Source organism: Giraffa tippelskirchi, chromosome 5, assembly GCF_054371585.1.
Source record: "Giraffa tippelskirchi isolate mGirTip1 chromosome 5, T2T-mGirTip1v1.2.pri, whole genome shotgun sequence".
Lineage (NCBI taxonomy): Eukaryota > Metazoa > Chordata > Mammalia > Artiodactyla > Giraffidae > Giraffa > Giraffa tippelskirchi.
In genome coordinates, this window is record NC_137279.1 from 18123682 (window position 1) to 18141174 (window position 17493).

Consider the following 17493-nt stretch of genomic DNA (forward strand, 5'->3'; position numbering starts at 1 on the left):
TCCTCACCCCAAAGATACCCATATTCTAATTTCTAGAACCTGTGAATATATCCCCTAGCATGGCAAAAGGGACTAGCAGATAAGATTAACTTTAAAATCTTGAGATGGGGAGATTATCCAGGATTATCTGGTGGGTCTAATCTCAAGGGTTTTATAAAATTGAGTCAGTCTCTAGAACTGGAAAGACAAAGAAGAGATTCTCTCCTAGAGCCTACAAAAGGAACACAACCCTGCCATCACTTTCATTTTAGCCCGAGACCCACTTTTGGACACCTGACCTCCAAAACTGTAAGAGAATAAATCTGTATTGTTTTAGGGCACTTAGTTTGTAGTAATTTGTTCTAGGAGCAACAGAAAACTACATGTCCTCCATCTCCCAAAAGAAAAAAAGAAGCCAAATAATGAAATAATAATGATATTTAACCACTCTCAGCATCTCCTAGCACCTTCTCTTCTCGGACCTTTGTATTTCTTCCTTTCCTTCCTCTTTCCCTTCTTTTTCCTTCCCTTAATTCTTCACTTAACAAATGTAGGGCACTCCTGTGCCACTCACTCTCAGAGCCCCCAACAGTCCCAGGGATCTCTCACTAGCACTGATGTCCCACAGCAGGGAATTTCTTTCTTTCTTTGAATTTCTGTTCATATCTTGTTACGAAACTGCATACTGTGCTGCAGTCTGCAGCATTTACATTGGAAGGTAGGTACGGTGACTGTACCTTTCATTTTTAAGTCATTTTATCCTAAGTGCAAATTAACAAATACAATCCAGAAAACTTGAAAGCACATAAAAAATCAGAGTAATAAGATAAAAATCACTCTTCAGAGAAAGTCAATGTTAGCATTTTAGTATATGTCTTTTCAATGCTTTGCTGTGACTATCTATGTATGTATACAAACACATTTTGGGGGATTCATTTTCCCAAAACAGGGTTTCACATCCTAATATAATTTTGCAATTTATTTTTCACTTAACAATTTCCCAGTACCAACATGCATTTTTACGGTATAGCCTTAATAGTCTTAAAATTTTTAAGTAAATGGATTTAATAAGGATCAGTATCTTAAAGGACAAGTGAAGACTGCCGGACTAAGCTAGGAAGCATTGGAGTGAGAAGTGTCCTATTCATTTCCCTTGGGAACTAGCTCTACCTCTGAGCAATTGTCTAATCCTTGAATCTCAAGCTGTATTTGTCAGAGTAGTTTGTGTTTATCTTGTTTACTATGGATCTATGTCTTTGGTTTTTAAACTCTGTTTTATTATATATATCTTGAGGCCCTTCTGAAGAATCTTATCCATTTGCAATGGGACAAGTCATCCTCAAAAACCAAAAGACAGATTATTAGGTTAGCAAAAAAGTCTAACTCATTAAATATATTGTGACAGGGAGGCCTGGCGTGCTGCAGTCCATGGGGTTGCAAAGAGTCGGACACAACTGAGCTATTGAACTGAACTGAACTGACTGTTTTCAATATACTGTAGTGTGTTATATCCCATTCAATAAGTAGTTTCCTGTGGAGTGTTTCAAGAAGTTGAACAGAGGTGTGTATGTGTGTCTGCATGTGCCTGAGTTATGTCTGTGAAATCTGATTTGAGCCATTTTCAGTGGTTAGGTAAAATCCATTCACCAATTTTGGGACAAGGCTGCTGCTGCTTCTGCTGCTAAGTCACTTCAGTCGCGTCTGACTCTGTGCGACCCCATAGATGGCAGCCCACCAGGCTACCCTGTCCGTCCAGGCAAGAACACTGGAGTCGGTTGCCATTTCCTTCTCCAATGCAGGAAAGTGAAAAGTGAAAGTGAAGTCGTTCAGTCGTGTCTGAGTCTTAGCGACCCCATGGACTGCAGCCTACCAGGCTCCTCTGTCCATGGGATTTTCCAGGCAAGAGTACTGGAGTGGGTTGCCATTGCATTCTCCTGGGACAAGGCTAGCCCTTGTACAAATGATCAGTAAAGTACTATAGCAAAGAACACGGGTTTAGGAGTCAGACAAACTTATCTTCAAATGGGGCTCTGTCACTTTCTACCTACGAGACCTTAGACAAATTGTCATCCTCTCCAAGCCTCAGGTTTCTCTTGTGGAATATGGGGGTCATAACAATATCTGCCTTATGGAGTTGTGTGGATTCAATGAAATCAGCAGTGATGGAACCAAGAGGTGATTTGTCACTTCTTGGGACTTCAGTTATTGTTGTTTAGTTGGTAAGTTGTGTCCAACTCTTTTGTGACCCCATGGACTGTAGCCTGGAAGGCTTCTCTGCCCATGGAATTTTCCAGGCAACAGTACTGGAATGGTTGCTATTTCCTTCTCCATGGGATCTTCCTGACCGAGGGATTGAACCTGTGTCTCCTGCTTGGTGCATGTGTGCATGTGTGCTAAGTCACTTCAGTTGTGTCCAATTCTTTGTGACACTATGGACTGTAGCCCACCAGGCTGCTCTGTCCATGGGATTCTCCAGGCAAGAATACTGGAGTGGGTTGCCATTTCCTCCTCCAGGGGATCTTCCTGACCCAGGGATTGAACACACATCTCTTTCATCTCCTGCATTGGCAGACAGATTCTTCACCACTAGTGTCACCTGGAAAGCCCCCCTTGGAACTTTAGAGCATCATTACCACACACACATAATTACTGTCCCAAATAACCCATAATTTCCAAAAATACACTGGGTCTGCCATCTAATGTCAGTTCAAGTCTCCTAGCCCTGTTGTCCAAAGAAGTTACATTCTAAACCTGCCCCATGCAGAAATTTTGGAGCCACTTCTGAAGAGTATACATGTCTATTACTTAGCACAATGTCTGTCTGGTCCATAGTAAGTAAAGGTTAGCAATCATTATAACTATTGTTGTTACTCACTAGTTTACCAAGCGAGATTGTGGTTTTTCCTTCCCTGTGCACTAACAAATTCATAGAAGAGGGGAAATGTCATACCTGCCTTTCAACAATGGTTTGAATTCACTATTCTATCAGGAAGTTCAGGGCTCCCCTGGTGACTCGGTGGTAAGGAATCCTCCTGCCAATGCAGGAGGTGCAGGCTTGATCCCTGGGCTGGGAAGATGCTACACGCCTCGGAGCAGCTAAGCCCATACACCACAACTATTGACTCTATGCTCTAGAGCCTGGGCAACCACGACTACTGAGCCCACAAGCTCTAGAGCCTGTACTCCACAAGAGAAGCCATCACAATGAGAAGCCTACGCACCACAACTAGAAAGTAGATCTCGCTCGCTGCAGCTAAAGAAAAGCCCATGCAGCACCAAGGACCCAGCACAGCCACAAATAAATAAATAAATTTTAAAAGGTCATTGAATTTCAATAGTATAAATTAACTTTGCGAACTCACTAATAGCCATTCATTCATACAACTCTTAATCTGCCTTATTCTAAAAGGGATTTAAAACTGCTAACCTTTGTTATACTTTTGCATATGTGGTCATTTGGCTTTCTCACTTACCTTTCTTCAATTTTTTTTCTTTTTTTACTTTTTATATTTCTGCTTATTCAAGTATATACTCCATTGTAGAAAATGGTCAAACTTGAAGTACATTTTCTTTTTTTTATGTGTAGAAGTGTTCCTTTATATAAAAATGAGCAGAATTGAAGGCATATTATAAATATAATATTGTCTTGCTATTTTCAATATATGTCATTATGCAATTTTAAACAACATTTTTGGTGACCATCAAATGGATGTTTCATAAATTGTTAATCGCTTTCTTGTGTTAGATAAATAAGGAAAGAAAACATGACCAGTATGTGGATATTCCCTATGGTTGGTGCTGGGAAGTGTAGACAAGGCCAGGTCAATGGATGCCAACAATTGCCAGTGTCTTCTGGAGTGTTCCAAAACAAGCACATGCATCTCTGGACTTTTAAAAGATTGGGATAAAGATGAGGAGTATAATACTGAACATCTATATAGCACTTTTCTCCCTTACTTGATCTTGTTTCAAAAAGATGAATGCAACAACAAAAGACAAACACAATATTTAAATGAGCAAAGGACTTGAATAGACATGTCTCTAAAGAAGATATGTGCCGTGTGCTTAGTCGCTCAGTTGTGTCCAACTCTTGCGACCCCACAGACTGTAGGCTGCCAGGCTCCTCTGTCCATGGGATTCTCCAGGCAAGAATACTGGAGTGGTTTGCCATTTCTTTCTCGAGTCCAACTGTTTAGGACCCCATAGACTGTAGGCCTCCAGGCTGCTCTGTCCATGGAATTTTCTAGGCAAGAATACTGGAGGGGGTTGCCGTTCCCTGCTCCAAAAGGAGACATACAAATGGCCAATAAGCCACTTGTTTATTTATATAGAAAAACATGTATTTAAAGTTTGGCAAAGGAATGCTGCTCAATATTCTGTAATAACCTAAATGGGAAAATGATCTGAAAAAGAAGAGATATATATAAAACTGATTCACTTTGCTGTACACCTGAAACTAACACAGTATTGTAAATCAACTATACTCCAATATAAAATAAAAATTTAGAAAATTTTAAAAAATAAAAATTAAGATTGGGAATTTTATACAATGAAATGTTTACATGAAATGATGTTCAACAGCACTAATTATTAGGGAAATGCAAATCAAAACCACAATGAGACATACTTCAAATCCATTAAGATGGCTACTATAGAAACAAAACCACACATTAACAAAATAACAAGTGTTGGCAAGGATGTGAATAAATTGAAACTCTTGTGCACTCTTAGTGGGAATGTAAAATGGTGCAGCCACTATGGGAAACAGTCTGGAAGTTCTTCAAAAGATTATGGGATCCAGCAAGTCCAATTCTTAGTATACACCCAAAACAATTTAAAACAGGATATCAACTACGTACTGGTACATCCACGTTCAAAGCAGCATTATTCACAATTGTCAGAAGGTGGAAGCAACCCAAGTGTCCATCGATACATGAATGAATAAACAAAAGGTGATCTATGCATACAATGAAATGTCTGCCTCAAAAAGGAAGAAAATTCTGACACATGCTGCAACATGAATGAAACTTGAATACCTTATGCTAGGTGAAAAAAGTCAATCATGAAGATAGAAATACTGTATGAGATACATGTACGACAAATACTGTATGAGTGTATGACAAACATTTACATGAGGTATCTACAGAAGTTAAATCCATAGAGGTAGGAAATAGAATGGTGGTTGTCAGGCACGGGGGAGGAGAGACTTAAGGACATGTTTAATGGGTACAGAGTTTCAGTTTTGCAAATAAAATTTCTGGAAGTTGGTTGAAAATGTGACTGTAAACACTACTGAGCAGTGTACTTAAAAATGGTTAAGATGGAAAATTTTATGTTATGTGTATTTTAATACAATTAAAAATTTCAAAACTAATTTTTAAAAGGACCTAGGGGGACATAGAGTATTTTAAACACTTTGCAAAGTGTAGTCACATTTAACATCCCAATTGATCCTTAAAATGACCTAGTGAGGGAGTAGTTTAGACACCATTCCCATCTGAGAATGGAAGAGATCCCCCTGTAGGAGTGACATGGGACTCTCACAGCTTTTAAGGAGATGGAAGTGGCCCAGGTTTATCCTGGCATTCTTAGCAACAGGGTGTGATTTGATCCTTTCTGATGCTCATCCTCATGGACTCGTGACCTGGTGGCCTGTGCCCTCTTTCTGCATTGGCACTTCCTATTTCAGCACAAGATGCCTTGCAGGATCCCAGTAGTATCCTCCACCACTCACTCTCTTAACTTTGGAGACTTGCTCAGAGACCCAAGGTTTTCCTGGCTGACCACTCAAAATCTCAGAGTTGGAATGTTAGCCTTTTCCGGCAAAATGGACAGAGTCGAAGTGCTACAGCTTGGCAAGTCCTGACAAATTCACATACCTGTGTAACCTACAGTCCTGTCAAAATACAGAAAAGCACTAGCCCCCAGAAAGCTTCCTTTCCTAGTCAATACTCCCCACCCAAAGGCAACTACTGTTTTGATTTTTTTGCTCCACAAGAATTTTTAACTCTTCTTTTTCAGGAGGTAGTGGGGGGGGTGGGGAGTGGGTAGAGGAGATGACTTTTTGCTGAGTATTCTTCCTGAGTTATTATGTTTTTGTTTATACTAGGACCTGAGGCCTGTTAAATTTTAAAGAATAGAAGAGTAAAAGAAAAGACGAAAAAAAGAAGAGAAGAGGGAAAAGAAAGAGCTTCCTTTATTTTTCCTTCCATTTTAGCTATACTTCCCTTTCCCTGGGGCAGCAGAGGCCAAGGTCTGGGTTGGTTTGAGAGAGGGTGACATATTAAAGAAAGACACCCCTTTCATGGAATAGATAATAAGAGGCTATGCCAGGCACTGAGGTGGTAGTAACATTGAAAGTCTCTCTCCCTCCACGAGTTGACAGTTTAGTGGGGAAAACCAACATACATGCTCTATCCCTCAGTTGTGTCCGAGTCTTTGCTGCCCCATGGACTGTAGCCCATCAGGTTCCTCTGTCCATGGAATTTTCCAGGCAAAAATACTGGAGTGGGTTTCCGTTTCCTACTCCAGGGGGTCTTCCTGACCCAGGGATCAAACCCACATCTCTCGTGTCTCCTGCATTGGCAGGTGGATTCCTTACCAGTGTACCACCCGGGAAGCCTGGGAAAATCAACCTGCTAGCAGTTAATTTATGTCCACCCTAAATTTAGTCCTCCTATGTTCTTTTTCTCAGTGACTGGAACTAACAACAACCCACTTCCAACTCCAGAACACTCCTTCTTCTTTCATCAACTCTGAAAAAGCTGAACGCTGAAACATTCACTCACCAAGTCCCCGGATGTTGCCTCTAAAGTATTTCTCAAATATATCCCCCCCTCTCCATTCTAGTTGCAGTGAGCCTATCTCAGGACACCCTCACCCCTTCTCTGGACCATGACTTCCCAGCTGACCTTTCAACCACTGCTGCACCTACGTCAAATGCCAGAATTATCCTGTCAATTCCCTCAACTGCATGTTCACAGTTCTTAACATCACAATCAAGGGCCCCGAGAAACTGGCCCTGCCCATTTCCAGCCTTAGCTCCTGCTGCCACAATCCTATTCTTTTTGTTCCAGCAATGCTCCCTGCCATGGCTCCTCCAAAGGCTGCCCTGCTGTCTCCTGGCTGCCTCTAGCCATTGTTTAGAAGTCCTCCCCACCCTCCCCCACACAAATAGACTGGTGGCTTGTCTCCGGGTTTCTCTGGCAACATGTGCCTTTCTTTCATTATGTAACTGGCCTTACTCTCCTACTAGTCTGAGAATTCCTTGAAGTCAAGGACCAAGCTTGTTCATTTCTGTATCCTCAGTGCCTAGCACATAGTAAGACTACAATACGTGCTAGTACTATTCTAAGCACTTCTCAGACCATTGATTCATTTGATCCTGATGACCCTCTATGAGCAAGGTGCTATTATGGTGTTCATTTCTTAGTTGAGGACAGTGAGAGACTAAGCAACTTGCCCAAGACACAATAGTCAGGCAATAGCAGAATTAGGATTTGAACTCAGGTAATCTTGCTGCCCAGGTCGCAACAGGGCTGAAGAATCCGCCTGCCAGTGCAGGAGATGCAGGAAACATGGGTTCAACCCCTAGGTCGGGCAGATCCCCTGGAGTAGGAAATGGCATCCCACTCCAGTATTTTTACATGGAAAATTCCATGGGCAGAGAAGCCTGGTGGGCTACAGTCCCTGGGGCTGCAAAGAGTCACACACGAATGAGTGACTGAGCACAGTCTGGCTGCAACTATGGCTCTTAATCTTTATTCTCATCTTCTCTTCAATTTCCATGTGTTTGTTGAATGAATGTAAAATGATTGATCCCTTTTCAGTTCCCCATCTCAATATGTTCAGAACCAAAATAGTTCTCTTCCAAGAGCTTCTTTTTTCCTACATCTGACCTCCCTCCACTGCTCCTCCACGGTCTCAGAGAAGCCTGGAGTTTGACTTTTCCTTCACTCCCCCTTAACCCCATTCAGTCTCTCATCATGTCTAGGTGTTTCGTTTTTCCTTGGAAACATCTATCAGATTATCTCCTTTCTCTCCATTTACGATTGCTGCTGTCCTGTTCCGGAGAAGGCAATGGCACCCCACTCCAGTACTCTTGCCTGGAAAATCCCATGGATGGAGGAGCCTGGTAGGCTACAGTCCATGGGGTCGCTAAGAGTCGGACACGACTGAGCGACTTCACTTTCACTTTTCCCTTTCATGCACTGGAGAAAGAAATGGCAACCCACTCCAGTATTCTTGCCTGGAGAATCCTAGGGACGGCAGAGCCTGGTGAGCTGCCGTCTATGGGGTCGCACAGAGTCGGACACGACTGAAGCGACTTAGCATAGCATAGCATAACATAGCATAGCTGTCCTGCTCTGGTCCTCAGCCCTTCAGGCTGGATGACCACAGCAGCTTCCAGACTAGTTTCCTTGACTTCACTGCCTTACTTCCTTGGGGCCTTGGGGTTTCCATGCATTTTTATTTAACCCTCACAACAATCCACGAGCTAAATATTATTATTCATGCTTTATAGATGAGGGACTGAATAACAGAACTCAGGTTCAAACAGGATTTGTCTGGTGCAAAGGACTCTTCCATCTCCAAAAAGACTGGTACTTTAAGCAAGTCACTTAACCTGCAAGAGTCTCAGATTTCTCATTTGTAAAATGGGGATAACAACAGTAATTACCTCGTGAGAGCAACTGCGATAACACTTAGCACAGTGCCTGACATACAGGAAGTGCTCAAAGATACTCAGTAATTAATGTTCACAAACCCCATAGCATATCTAGCATATGAATTTGATAACTGTTCTGACCAAAATGCTTTCTGGAAGTGCTTTGAACCATTTAGCTCAGAAGTTGCCGTATCTGGCCCCTCCTTTGTCCCTCAAAAGTTCTTTCTCCTGGGAAGCATCACATGCTGTATGAAAAAATTATCTTACTGGTCACTTCGAGAAAGGCACACAGCAAAAGAAAACACACCCCAGTCTGGTGGAAAGCGCACAGATTCTCTGATTGCCCTGTCCAGGTTGTATGAGCGCAGGAAATCTCGAAGCCTCTCTGAACTTTTCTCATCTACTAAATGGTAATAATAATACCTTCCCCCCAAGATTATTGAGATAATGTACATACAGCCTTCAGCGCATTGTTGGATATAGTAAGACCCATATAAAGTTGTGCAATATAGTCAGAAAATGTATACGAGCAGGCTTTATTGTAAGTGGAGGACGAGATGGATTTCTAAATCAACATGTTATCAAAATCAAGTATCTAAAGTAGAGGAAAGGTGAAAGGATTGTGCAAAGGAGATACCAATGCATCCCTAGGACACCTGACTGCCTTTCCTGCTAAAGAGCATGCAGCTCCGACCCCTGAATCCTGAGGGGCAAGTGGAGAGAAGACTCGCCCTCCTCCATCGCCCCCAGAGCCCCGCCTCCAGGGTCGTGTGACAAGGTGCCCAGGACCCGCCAACGAGGGGCGGGGCCGGCTGTGGTCACGTGTGCACGGGTGCGGAAGTGGTGCGGCGGATGGCGTTCGTGATTGGCCGAGGCCGAGGAACCCGGGGGCGGAGCCAGGCGGCCGGACGCGCCGGGAGGAGTCTGGGGAGGGGACAGCCGCGGGGCCGGCTCCAGAGTCTGGATTTGGTCTACAGTGCCCATCGGGTGCTGGACCAGCGGCTGGCCGGTGCACCCCGCCCTGCGCTCCCAGAGGCTTCGGGACCCCCCCCAGGCCGAGGCGCGGGCCGCTACGCGAGGCGGGTAGGGTGGGCAGAGAGAGATTTGGAGGGCGCGGGCGCCCTGTGCGCGGAGCAGACGTGAGGCGGCCGGGGGCCGGGACGCCATGTCCATGGAGGACCCCTTCTTTGTGGTGAAAGGGTGAGTGTTGCCGAGGGCTCCACCGGAGGAGGCGGTGGCCGTGGTGCCTGCCCGCACCTCCCCGCCTCTCCTCGCTGTAGGGGGGATGGGAGGCAAGTAGAGGCTGGTGTGGGGACAGTGGGGACGGCTTAGCCTGGAGGGCCGTGATCAAGTGTCCAGAGACATCCCTTTCCCGTCCTACCTGGACTTTGAAACTCATGCCTCCAATCAAGCCCCTGGGGAGGGGGTCCCCTTTGGCCTGTGCGCTGCCCTACAACTTATTTGGACGGGAGGAGGGGTTCAGGAGGTCTGCAGGTGGGAAGAGAGGTTAGGTGTCCCAGACCAAACTGGGGCTCTAGTGGAGCACGGGGCCCTGCTTCGAAGGGGGAAAAACAGCATCTGGGCAGGAAAAGGGAAATGAGCCTCCTGAGCTTTGTAGTTGGCGTGGACGGGGGTGAGCTCCTATTGTCCATTGAGTTCGGAGCGCTGGCCCCGCAGACTGGTGAGACCACAACATGCCCAGAGGCGTCTGAGCACGTTAGCAGGCTTGGAGGCGGGGGCGCCTGGCTCCGGAAGACGACTCAATTCAGTGGGGGAGTTTTTACTGAGTAATGGGAGGGGAGGAAAGCAGCCGTTCAAACTCAGTGATGATGTTGGAAGGAAAACAAAATGAAATCAGCCAAACCAAACTTTCCTTAGCTTTCTGTTAACACCGGGTTTTTCCCACAGTGCTAGAGGAAATGAGCGCTTGCTTTTTAACTCCCTGATTTCATCCAGGCTGTTTGACAAGTTTCCCCCATTTCTTCCTCTGCCTTTCAGACTAGAACAGCCTTAAACTTATTTTTCCCTGTGAGCTGTCGTGACTCCATCTTTGATGGCTCAGTTGTTTGCAGATACCCAGAAACTTTAATGGCACTCTGTTATATAGGCTTTGTAGCCATTAAACAAATTCAGGGAAGATGGATCCTGTTGTTGTTACAACTTGTCAGCTTTTGTTTTAAATGTCAAACAAACGTTAAAAATCTGAGAACTGCAAAGTTCCTGAGAGATCAGTGCTAATCACCCTAAAGTACCGCTTTGCTTTCAACTAGTTCCTAGCTTCCTGTTTCTATTTCTGTAGGGGTAAAAGCTGACCAGTTGCTTGAGGGTGTATGTAATTTTTTTTTTAAAGGTTCTTCTAAGAAAATTTAAGTGATACTCTAGGTGAAATACTTTATTATCCATGATACAGTAAGATACATTTATATATATTTTAACATTCTAAAAAGTTTTGCCTTCACCTGACTTTAGATGGGAAAATCTGAGTTTAGATGATTAATAATACATGGATCTCTACCTGGAAAATGTTATTAGAAGAATTGATTTTTCTTAGGGGTTAATTTTTAAATGTGAAAGCTATGTGTTTTTCCTTTAAACGTTCTTAATTCTTAGGTTTCAAAGGTTATGTCTGGCAGTGGAGGCTGTAGATAATCAGAATTTTTTGTTTCATTTTTAAATGGAATTTGTGAAAATGCTAAATTGCTCTGCCATCTTGACTTTTTTTCCTGATAGTACAGTTTGCCAGGGCTTGCTCACTGATTAGATATTACTGCTTTATTGGAACATTGGCCAGGAGTCTTGTTTGACTTTTACATTGTTTTAGCTCATGTCCTTAAGATACCAAAACCTTTTGCTATGGAAAAGTAAAATTAGCTACATGAGTGTCTCTAGATAATGTGGTGAAATATATGGGGAGCCATGTACCTCTGTTTATTAAAAGTTTTGGAATATACACTCGCTGCATGATGTGGAAAAATGAAAGAAGCCTAAATTGTGACCCTTAGCTTAGGAGCTGATAGTCTAATCTGAGAAACAAGTCACCCAATAATTAAGTAGAAATGATTGGTGGAAATGATTAAGTACTGAAGTAAATCCTACAGATGATTAAGTCCCTTAGTAGTTCAGAGAAAGGCATCCCATTAGGAAAGGTTACGATTGGAAAAGCTTTGGATGTTGTAGCAGGTCTTGAATTGGGTTTTGAAGATGGGTATCACTTAGATGATTCAGTCCTGTGTGTCTTTTCTGTACCCATCAAGAAGAGTCTCTAATTGGCCTTCCTGCTTCCAGTCTCTTTCCTCTTGCGTCTGCCTTGGTTTTGTTGGACAAGTGTTCTCCAGAATGCAGTGTGAGCCACACATGCCATTTTACATTTCCTAGTAGACACAGTGAAAGTGAAAATAACCTGGTATAGTCAAAATATTTCAGCATGTGATACTTATAAAGATTATTAATGAAGCCTCTCACCCTTTTTGTACTATCTTCAAATCTGGTGTGTGTTTTACACTTACAGCACATCTCAATTTGGATGCTGAATTTTCATCAGAGACACTTGATCTGTTTTTAGAATTCATTAAACTTACAGTTGAAAAAGTAGATTCACATACCCAAATTGCTCCAAGTATATTTAAAAATTTTTTGGTGACTGAATTGAGTATCAGTTTTTAAATTTAAATTAATTAAAATTTAAAACTTAGTCTCACGATCACACTAGCATAGTTCGGCAGTACATGTGGCATCCATGTTGGGCAGGACAGGTATAGCTCTTCTAGAACCCAAGCAGGAGTTCCCTACTTAACATCATTTAGTGGCTGCCTGTTGCCTGGAGGAAAGTCTCAAGACTTCTGGCCTTGTGATGCAGCCTTCCTCTAGCCTTCGCTCACTGTACCTGCCCAGAGTGCAGAACTCCAGGATCACCAGACTCAGTACGGTGATTCTGACTATGGGACTGGGTGCTCTGACCTCATATGCATCTATTCTGCTGGATGCACTCATTCAGCTTTCAGGATTCAGAGTCAGCATCTCCACTGCCTCCAGAAAGTGCTTCCTTGACACCTGTAACACATTATCGCACCTCTTCCTCTGGCTCTCTGTCATTATTACTGTGAGCTCTGAGGGTTGGAACTGTTTGTTTTTCCTGTATTTCCAGCCCCACTTTGAATATATAGCATAAATGTTGAATAAGTTCTCTTTGGTGGTGGTGGTGGTTGTGATTGTGGTTGGTAAGGAATGGTGGTTCGTGGATGAGAATACTACCAGCAAAGGCCCTCAGATGGGCATGATGTGTTTAGAAATCAAGGAGGGCATTCCAGGTGGAGTAGGAAATTTATTTGGAGAAGTAATAATAATAATTGGACTGAACGCCTGTGCCAGGTGTTGCATGCTCAGTAAGCACTTTATAAGAATTATCACTTTGTAAGAAGAGTTCTGTGGTATGGGTATTAGCCCCATTTAACAGATGAGAAGCTGAGCTACCATGGAGGGGTTGAGTTACTTCCCGAGGGTCACAGAGCTAATAGGTGGAAGACCCAGGATTCAACATTCAGCTGCCTAGTTCTCCTCATACTGTTAACACTTCACAGTACAGGTGAATAAAATCAAGAAGAGCCTCTTCTTGAGGCCATTGGAGATTTTCAAAGCAGGCAGTTCAGTTCAGTCGCGTCTGACCCTTTGGAACCCCATGAACTGCAGCACGCCAGGCATCCCTATCCATCACCATCTCCCAGAGCTTACTCAAACTCATGGCCATCGAGTCGGTGATGCCATCCAACCATCTTATCCTCTGTCATCCCCTTCTCCTCCTGCCTTCAATCTTTCCCAGCATCAGGGTCTTTTCCAGTGAGTCAGTTCTTCGCATCAGGTGGCCAAAGTATTGGAGTTTCACCTTCAGCATCAGTCCTTCCAGTGAATATTCAGGACTGATTTCCTTTAAGGTTGACTGGTTGGATCTTCTTGCAGTCCAAGGGAATCTCAAGAGTCTTCTCTAACACCACAGTTCAAAAGCATCAATTCTTTGGCGCTCAGCTTTTTTGAAACTCAAACTATTGGCCATGCTGTGCAGGGCCACCCAAGACAGATGGGTCATGGTGGTGAGTTCTGACAAAACGTGGTCCACTGGAGAAGGGAATGGCAAACCACTTCAGTATTCTTGCCTTGAGAACCCCATGAACAGTGTGAAAAGCAGGGAAATGACATGAAATTAGGGTCCTAAGAATATTGATTTGGTAGTAGTGTTGGATGCATCAGTGTGAAGAAAGATTAGAAAGGAGACCAGTTAGAAAGCTGTTTTAATTGAAATATTCAGCGATTGGTGTCTGAGTGTTTGAGGTTCATTTTGTGAGATTTTGATACTGTCGATGTCTTCTTGTTCAGAACAGAACACCAGAACATGGGAGAAAACCACCACCGTCGGGCAGCTGGGCTCTTTGGGCAGGTGTATCTCTGCCTGGCCCATACATTCACAGTGGTATTTTTGCTCCCGGAACTCTTAGCCCTACTGAATAAACTCAGACCGGCCCTTCACTTGTAGTTTGACTAGTTGACCCTCTTCATGTGTGTTCCCATCGAGTGAGCTTGATTATTGCCATTGTGTCAGTGGTTCTGCGTACATCCTGCACCCTAGTCACTCTGACCCAACTCTCTCCCGAGTGTTCTTCTGTGTATTTTACTAATTGTTTGACATCCCCCATGCTATGGGATTGGTATCGATACCGATCGGTATCGGATGACATTTATGATGTTTCTAAATTTCTCATTATTACAATTATTGTAATGATAAGCCCCTTCTTTTTTATTTCCTTCCCCCTACCTAAAAATGCCTTCCTCCTCTTAGCCCTGTTCACTCCTGACTCCACACTCTACATCAGTCCTGTGTCCACTTGGTCGTCAGGTCCTGTTAGCGCATCCCCTGGATATCTCTGGAATCTTTTCTTCCTCTCTGGTTTTGGTTCCTCCACCCTCGTTCATGACCTTGTCCTCTCCCACCTGGACTCTGATAAGCGGCTTCTTTAGCAAGCTTCATTTGCACTGCTGCCAGGTGTGACCTTGGAGACATGATCAGGTCACAGCTCTACCCAGAATCCTTCATTCTAAAACACTTAGTGTCTATTCTCTGTTCATTTGCCAGGGGCGAAAGGTCCAGCAGTGAACAAACGACATTCCTGTCCTTATGAAGCGTATATTCTAGGGATGGTAAACAAATGAACAAATATACAGTATATCAGGTGGTGGTAGACTGTGTAAGAAAAACAAAACTAGGTGCAAAGGGAAAGGAAATGCGTGCTCTGGGTGTTACTTTTCTTTTTATGTGACTTCCAGAGGCAGTGAGATTTGGTGAAGGAACTGAACTTTGTAAATCAGGCTGATCTAAAGTTGAAATCTCACCTGTATCCATTATTTGATGTAACTTTTGGCATGTTAATTATCCTCTCTGAACTTGTTTCTTTAGGTACAAAATTGGCTTAACAATGCCTGCTTTATCGGTTATGAGGATTAAATGAGTTAAGGCATGTATGTTGTCCTGGCGCAGTTTGGGGCCTACATCAAGTGCTCATTAAATATGCTCTTCTAAATGTCTGTTTATGTGTCTCCTTCCAAAGAGTCTGCCCTTTCTAAGAGGAAAGACCATGTCTTACTGGTTTTTTATTTTATTTTGGAGTAACATTTAAAGTAATATATATGCTCATTTTAGAAAACTTAGGAAATAAAAGTATTTTTAAAAAGGATTAAAAATTCATTGAAGGGACTTCCCTGGTGGTCCAGTGGCTAAGACTCCACAGCTCCCAATGCAGGGGGCCTGGGTTCAACCCCTAGTCAGGGAACTAGATCCCACATGTTGCAACTAAGAGTTTGAATGCTGAAACTAAAGATCCTGTGTGCCGCAACTAACCCAGTGCAGCCACATAAATAAATATTAAAAAAAAATTCTTTGAAATGCCATCATCCAGAAATAGTTAAAATTTTGGTGTCTTTTTTATGTTTCTATTAATAGTTTTATGTAATACTACCCATCAGTTTTTGATCTCTTATCATATATCAGTCACTGTGCTGAGAACCTGACAGGGGTTGTTTTTTTAATCCTTATGAACTGGGTACTAGTACTATTATTATTATCATTTTACAAATGAACAAAATTAGTTAAAAAAAAAAACTTCCAAGTTCATAAACTTGTAATTGGAAAGGCCAGGTTTCATATAAATTGGTATTTTTGTTATTATTAATCGTGAAGAAATTGGGATCATACTGTCTTACAATCTTTTCATCTGTATATCTTTATATCCTTGGCATGCCTTTGGTGGAGAGGCTTTTTAATGACTGCCTTTGTATTTTGTTGTATAAATGTAATATAATTTATCACCTGGGATGACATTTATGATGTTTCTAAATTTCTCATTATTACAATTATTGTAATGATGAGCCCTGCTTGTCACAGGTCTTCATTGCTGTTCCTGATTATTTCCACAGCCTTTATTCCTCTAGCAGAATTGCTAATTCAGTGGGCGAGCACATTGTCAAAGTTTCTGATACATGTTACCAAATTGCCTTCTAGGATACACTCCTCTCTGCTCTACTCCCCACTCCACCCCCCAAAGTTTGATGGACCCACTTTCCTTAATCCTTTGCCAGTACTGAGATTCTCATTTGAAGAAACCTTGACTAATTTGCTAGGTGAAACATACCGTATTTGAATCATGTTTTTTCATCATTGTGTTCAGGAAGGTCTTACATAGTGTTTGTTGAATGAGTGATCCCGTTTTGAATTTTGGGATCTGTAGTTTTTACCCTTCTTTTGTTTGCAGCTTCTAATCAAAATAAGCCACTAAGAAATTGAGTGGTGGAATATGAGAATATTTTGTACCAGATGAGCCTCTCCTATAGGGAAAAGGCATAAATATTGTGTTCCTTTAATATTTTGCTGGTTTGGAGGCTTTGTGTGCCTAAAGGAGGATAGTTTTATTTCTACTTTCTTGGCTATGGATCCTGTTGAAATAATGGTGTAAGTAAGCAGATGAGCAAAACAATATATGTTACATTGTATTATTCTCTAACTGTCTCTTGTCTTTGTGTAGAACCTTTTATGAGCTCCTTGAAGGCAAGCATTGTGCACTTTATTCACAGTGTTGAGAAAAGTTATCCTTATTTACAGAGTACTGTTATCCAGTAAAATTGAATATAAGTCTCATTTTCTACTTTTTGAAAATCCATCAGATGTTTCAGATTTTTTTTTTTTTTATTGCCTTGCTGCGCAGTTTGTGGGATTTTAGTTCCCCAACCAGGGCTGGAACCCACACCCTTGGCAGTGAGAGTGTGGAGTCATAGGCAAGTCCCCAATCAGATGTTTCATTGTAAAAATCACTTTGCAGACATTTGTTATACATTTATTGAATTCCTAATACTCTATTTGGCTCCTGAATTATAATCTGGTTTGGAGAACACTATGCAGCTGTGTGAAACAGTTCAGGTGATAGACGATATGGATTGCATGTAAGATTTTGGAATGGAGCTGAGATGCTGTGGAAACTGAAAAGACTCCCCAGGGAATGTTGATCAGGGACACTTTCGTGAAGCAAGTAGGGCCTTAATCTGAGCCATGGAGGAAATGTCTGCTTTTCATTTGCAGAGGTGTAAGGACTCTTCCAGACGGGGAAGCGGTGAGCGAAAGTCCAGAGCCAGGAATGTGGAAAGGGAGGATGACAAGAAGAGCTGCCAACTGAAACAGATTTTGTTTCAGTGAGAAATCAGGTTGGAAATTAAAGCTGGCCCCTTTGTGGGAAGGAGGAGGCATGGAATACCCAGTTGAGGAGTTTAAATTTAATCTGTTTGCTTTTGTAAATTCTTAATGAGGAGGCAGT

General features: G+C 42.6%; 1 protein-coding gene across 1 annotated transcript in view; it reads left to right on the forward strand.

Annotated features, from left to right (window-relative positions):
- The first annotated feature begins 9553 nt into the window (after positions 1-9553).
- STX6 (syntaxin 6) overlaps positions 9554-17493 on the forward strand; it is a 48374-nt gene continuing 40434 nt past the window's right edge. Inside the window, exon 1 of the mRNA XM_081485828.1 lies at positions 9554-9847. Coding sequence (XP_081341954.1) covers positions 9813-9847 — 35 coding nt within the window. The 5' untranslated portion in view covers positions 9554-9812. The remainder of the gene's footprint in view (positions 9848-17493) is intronic.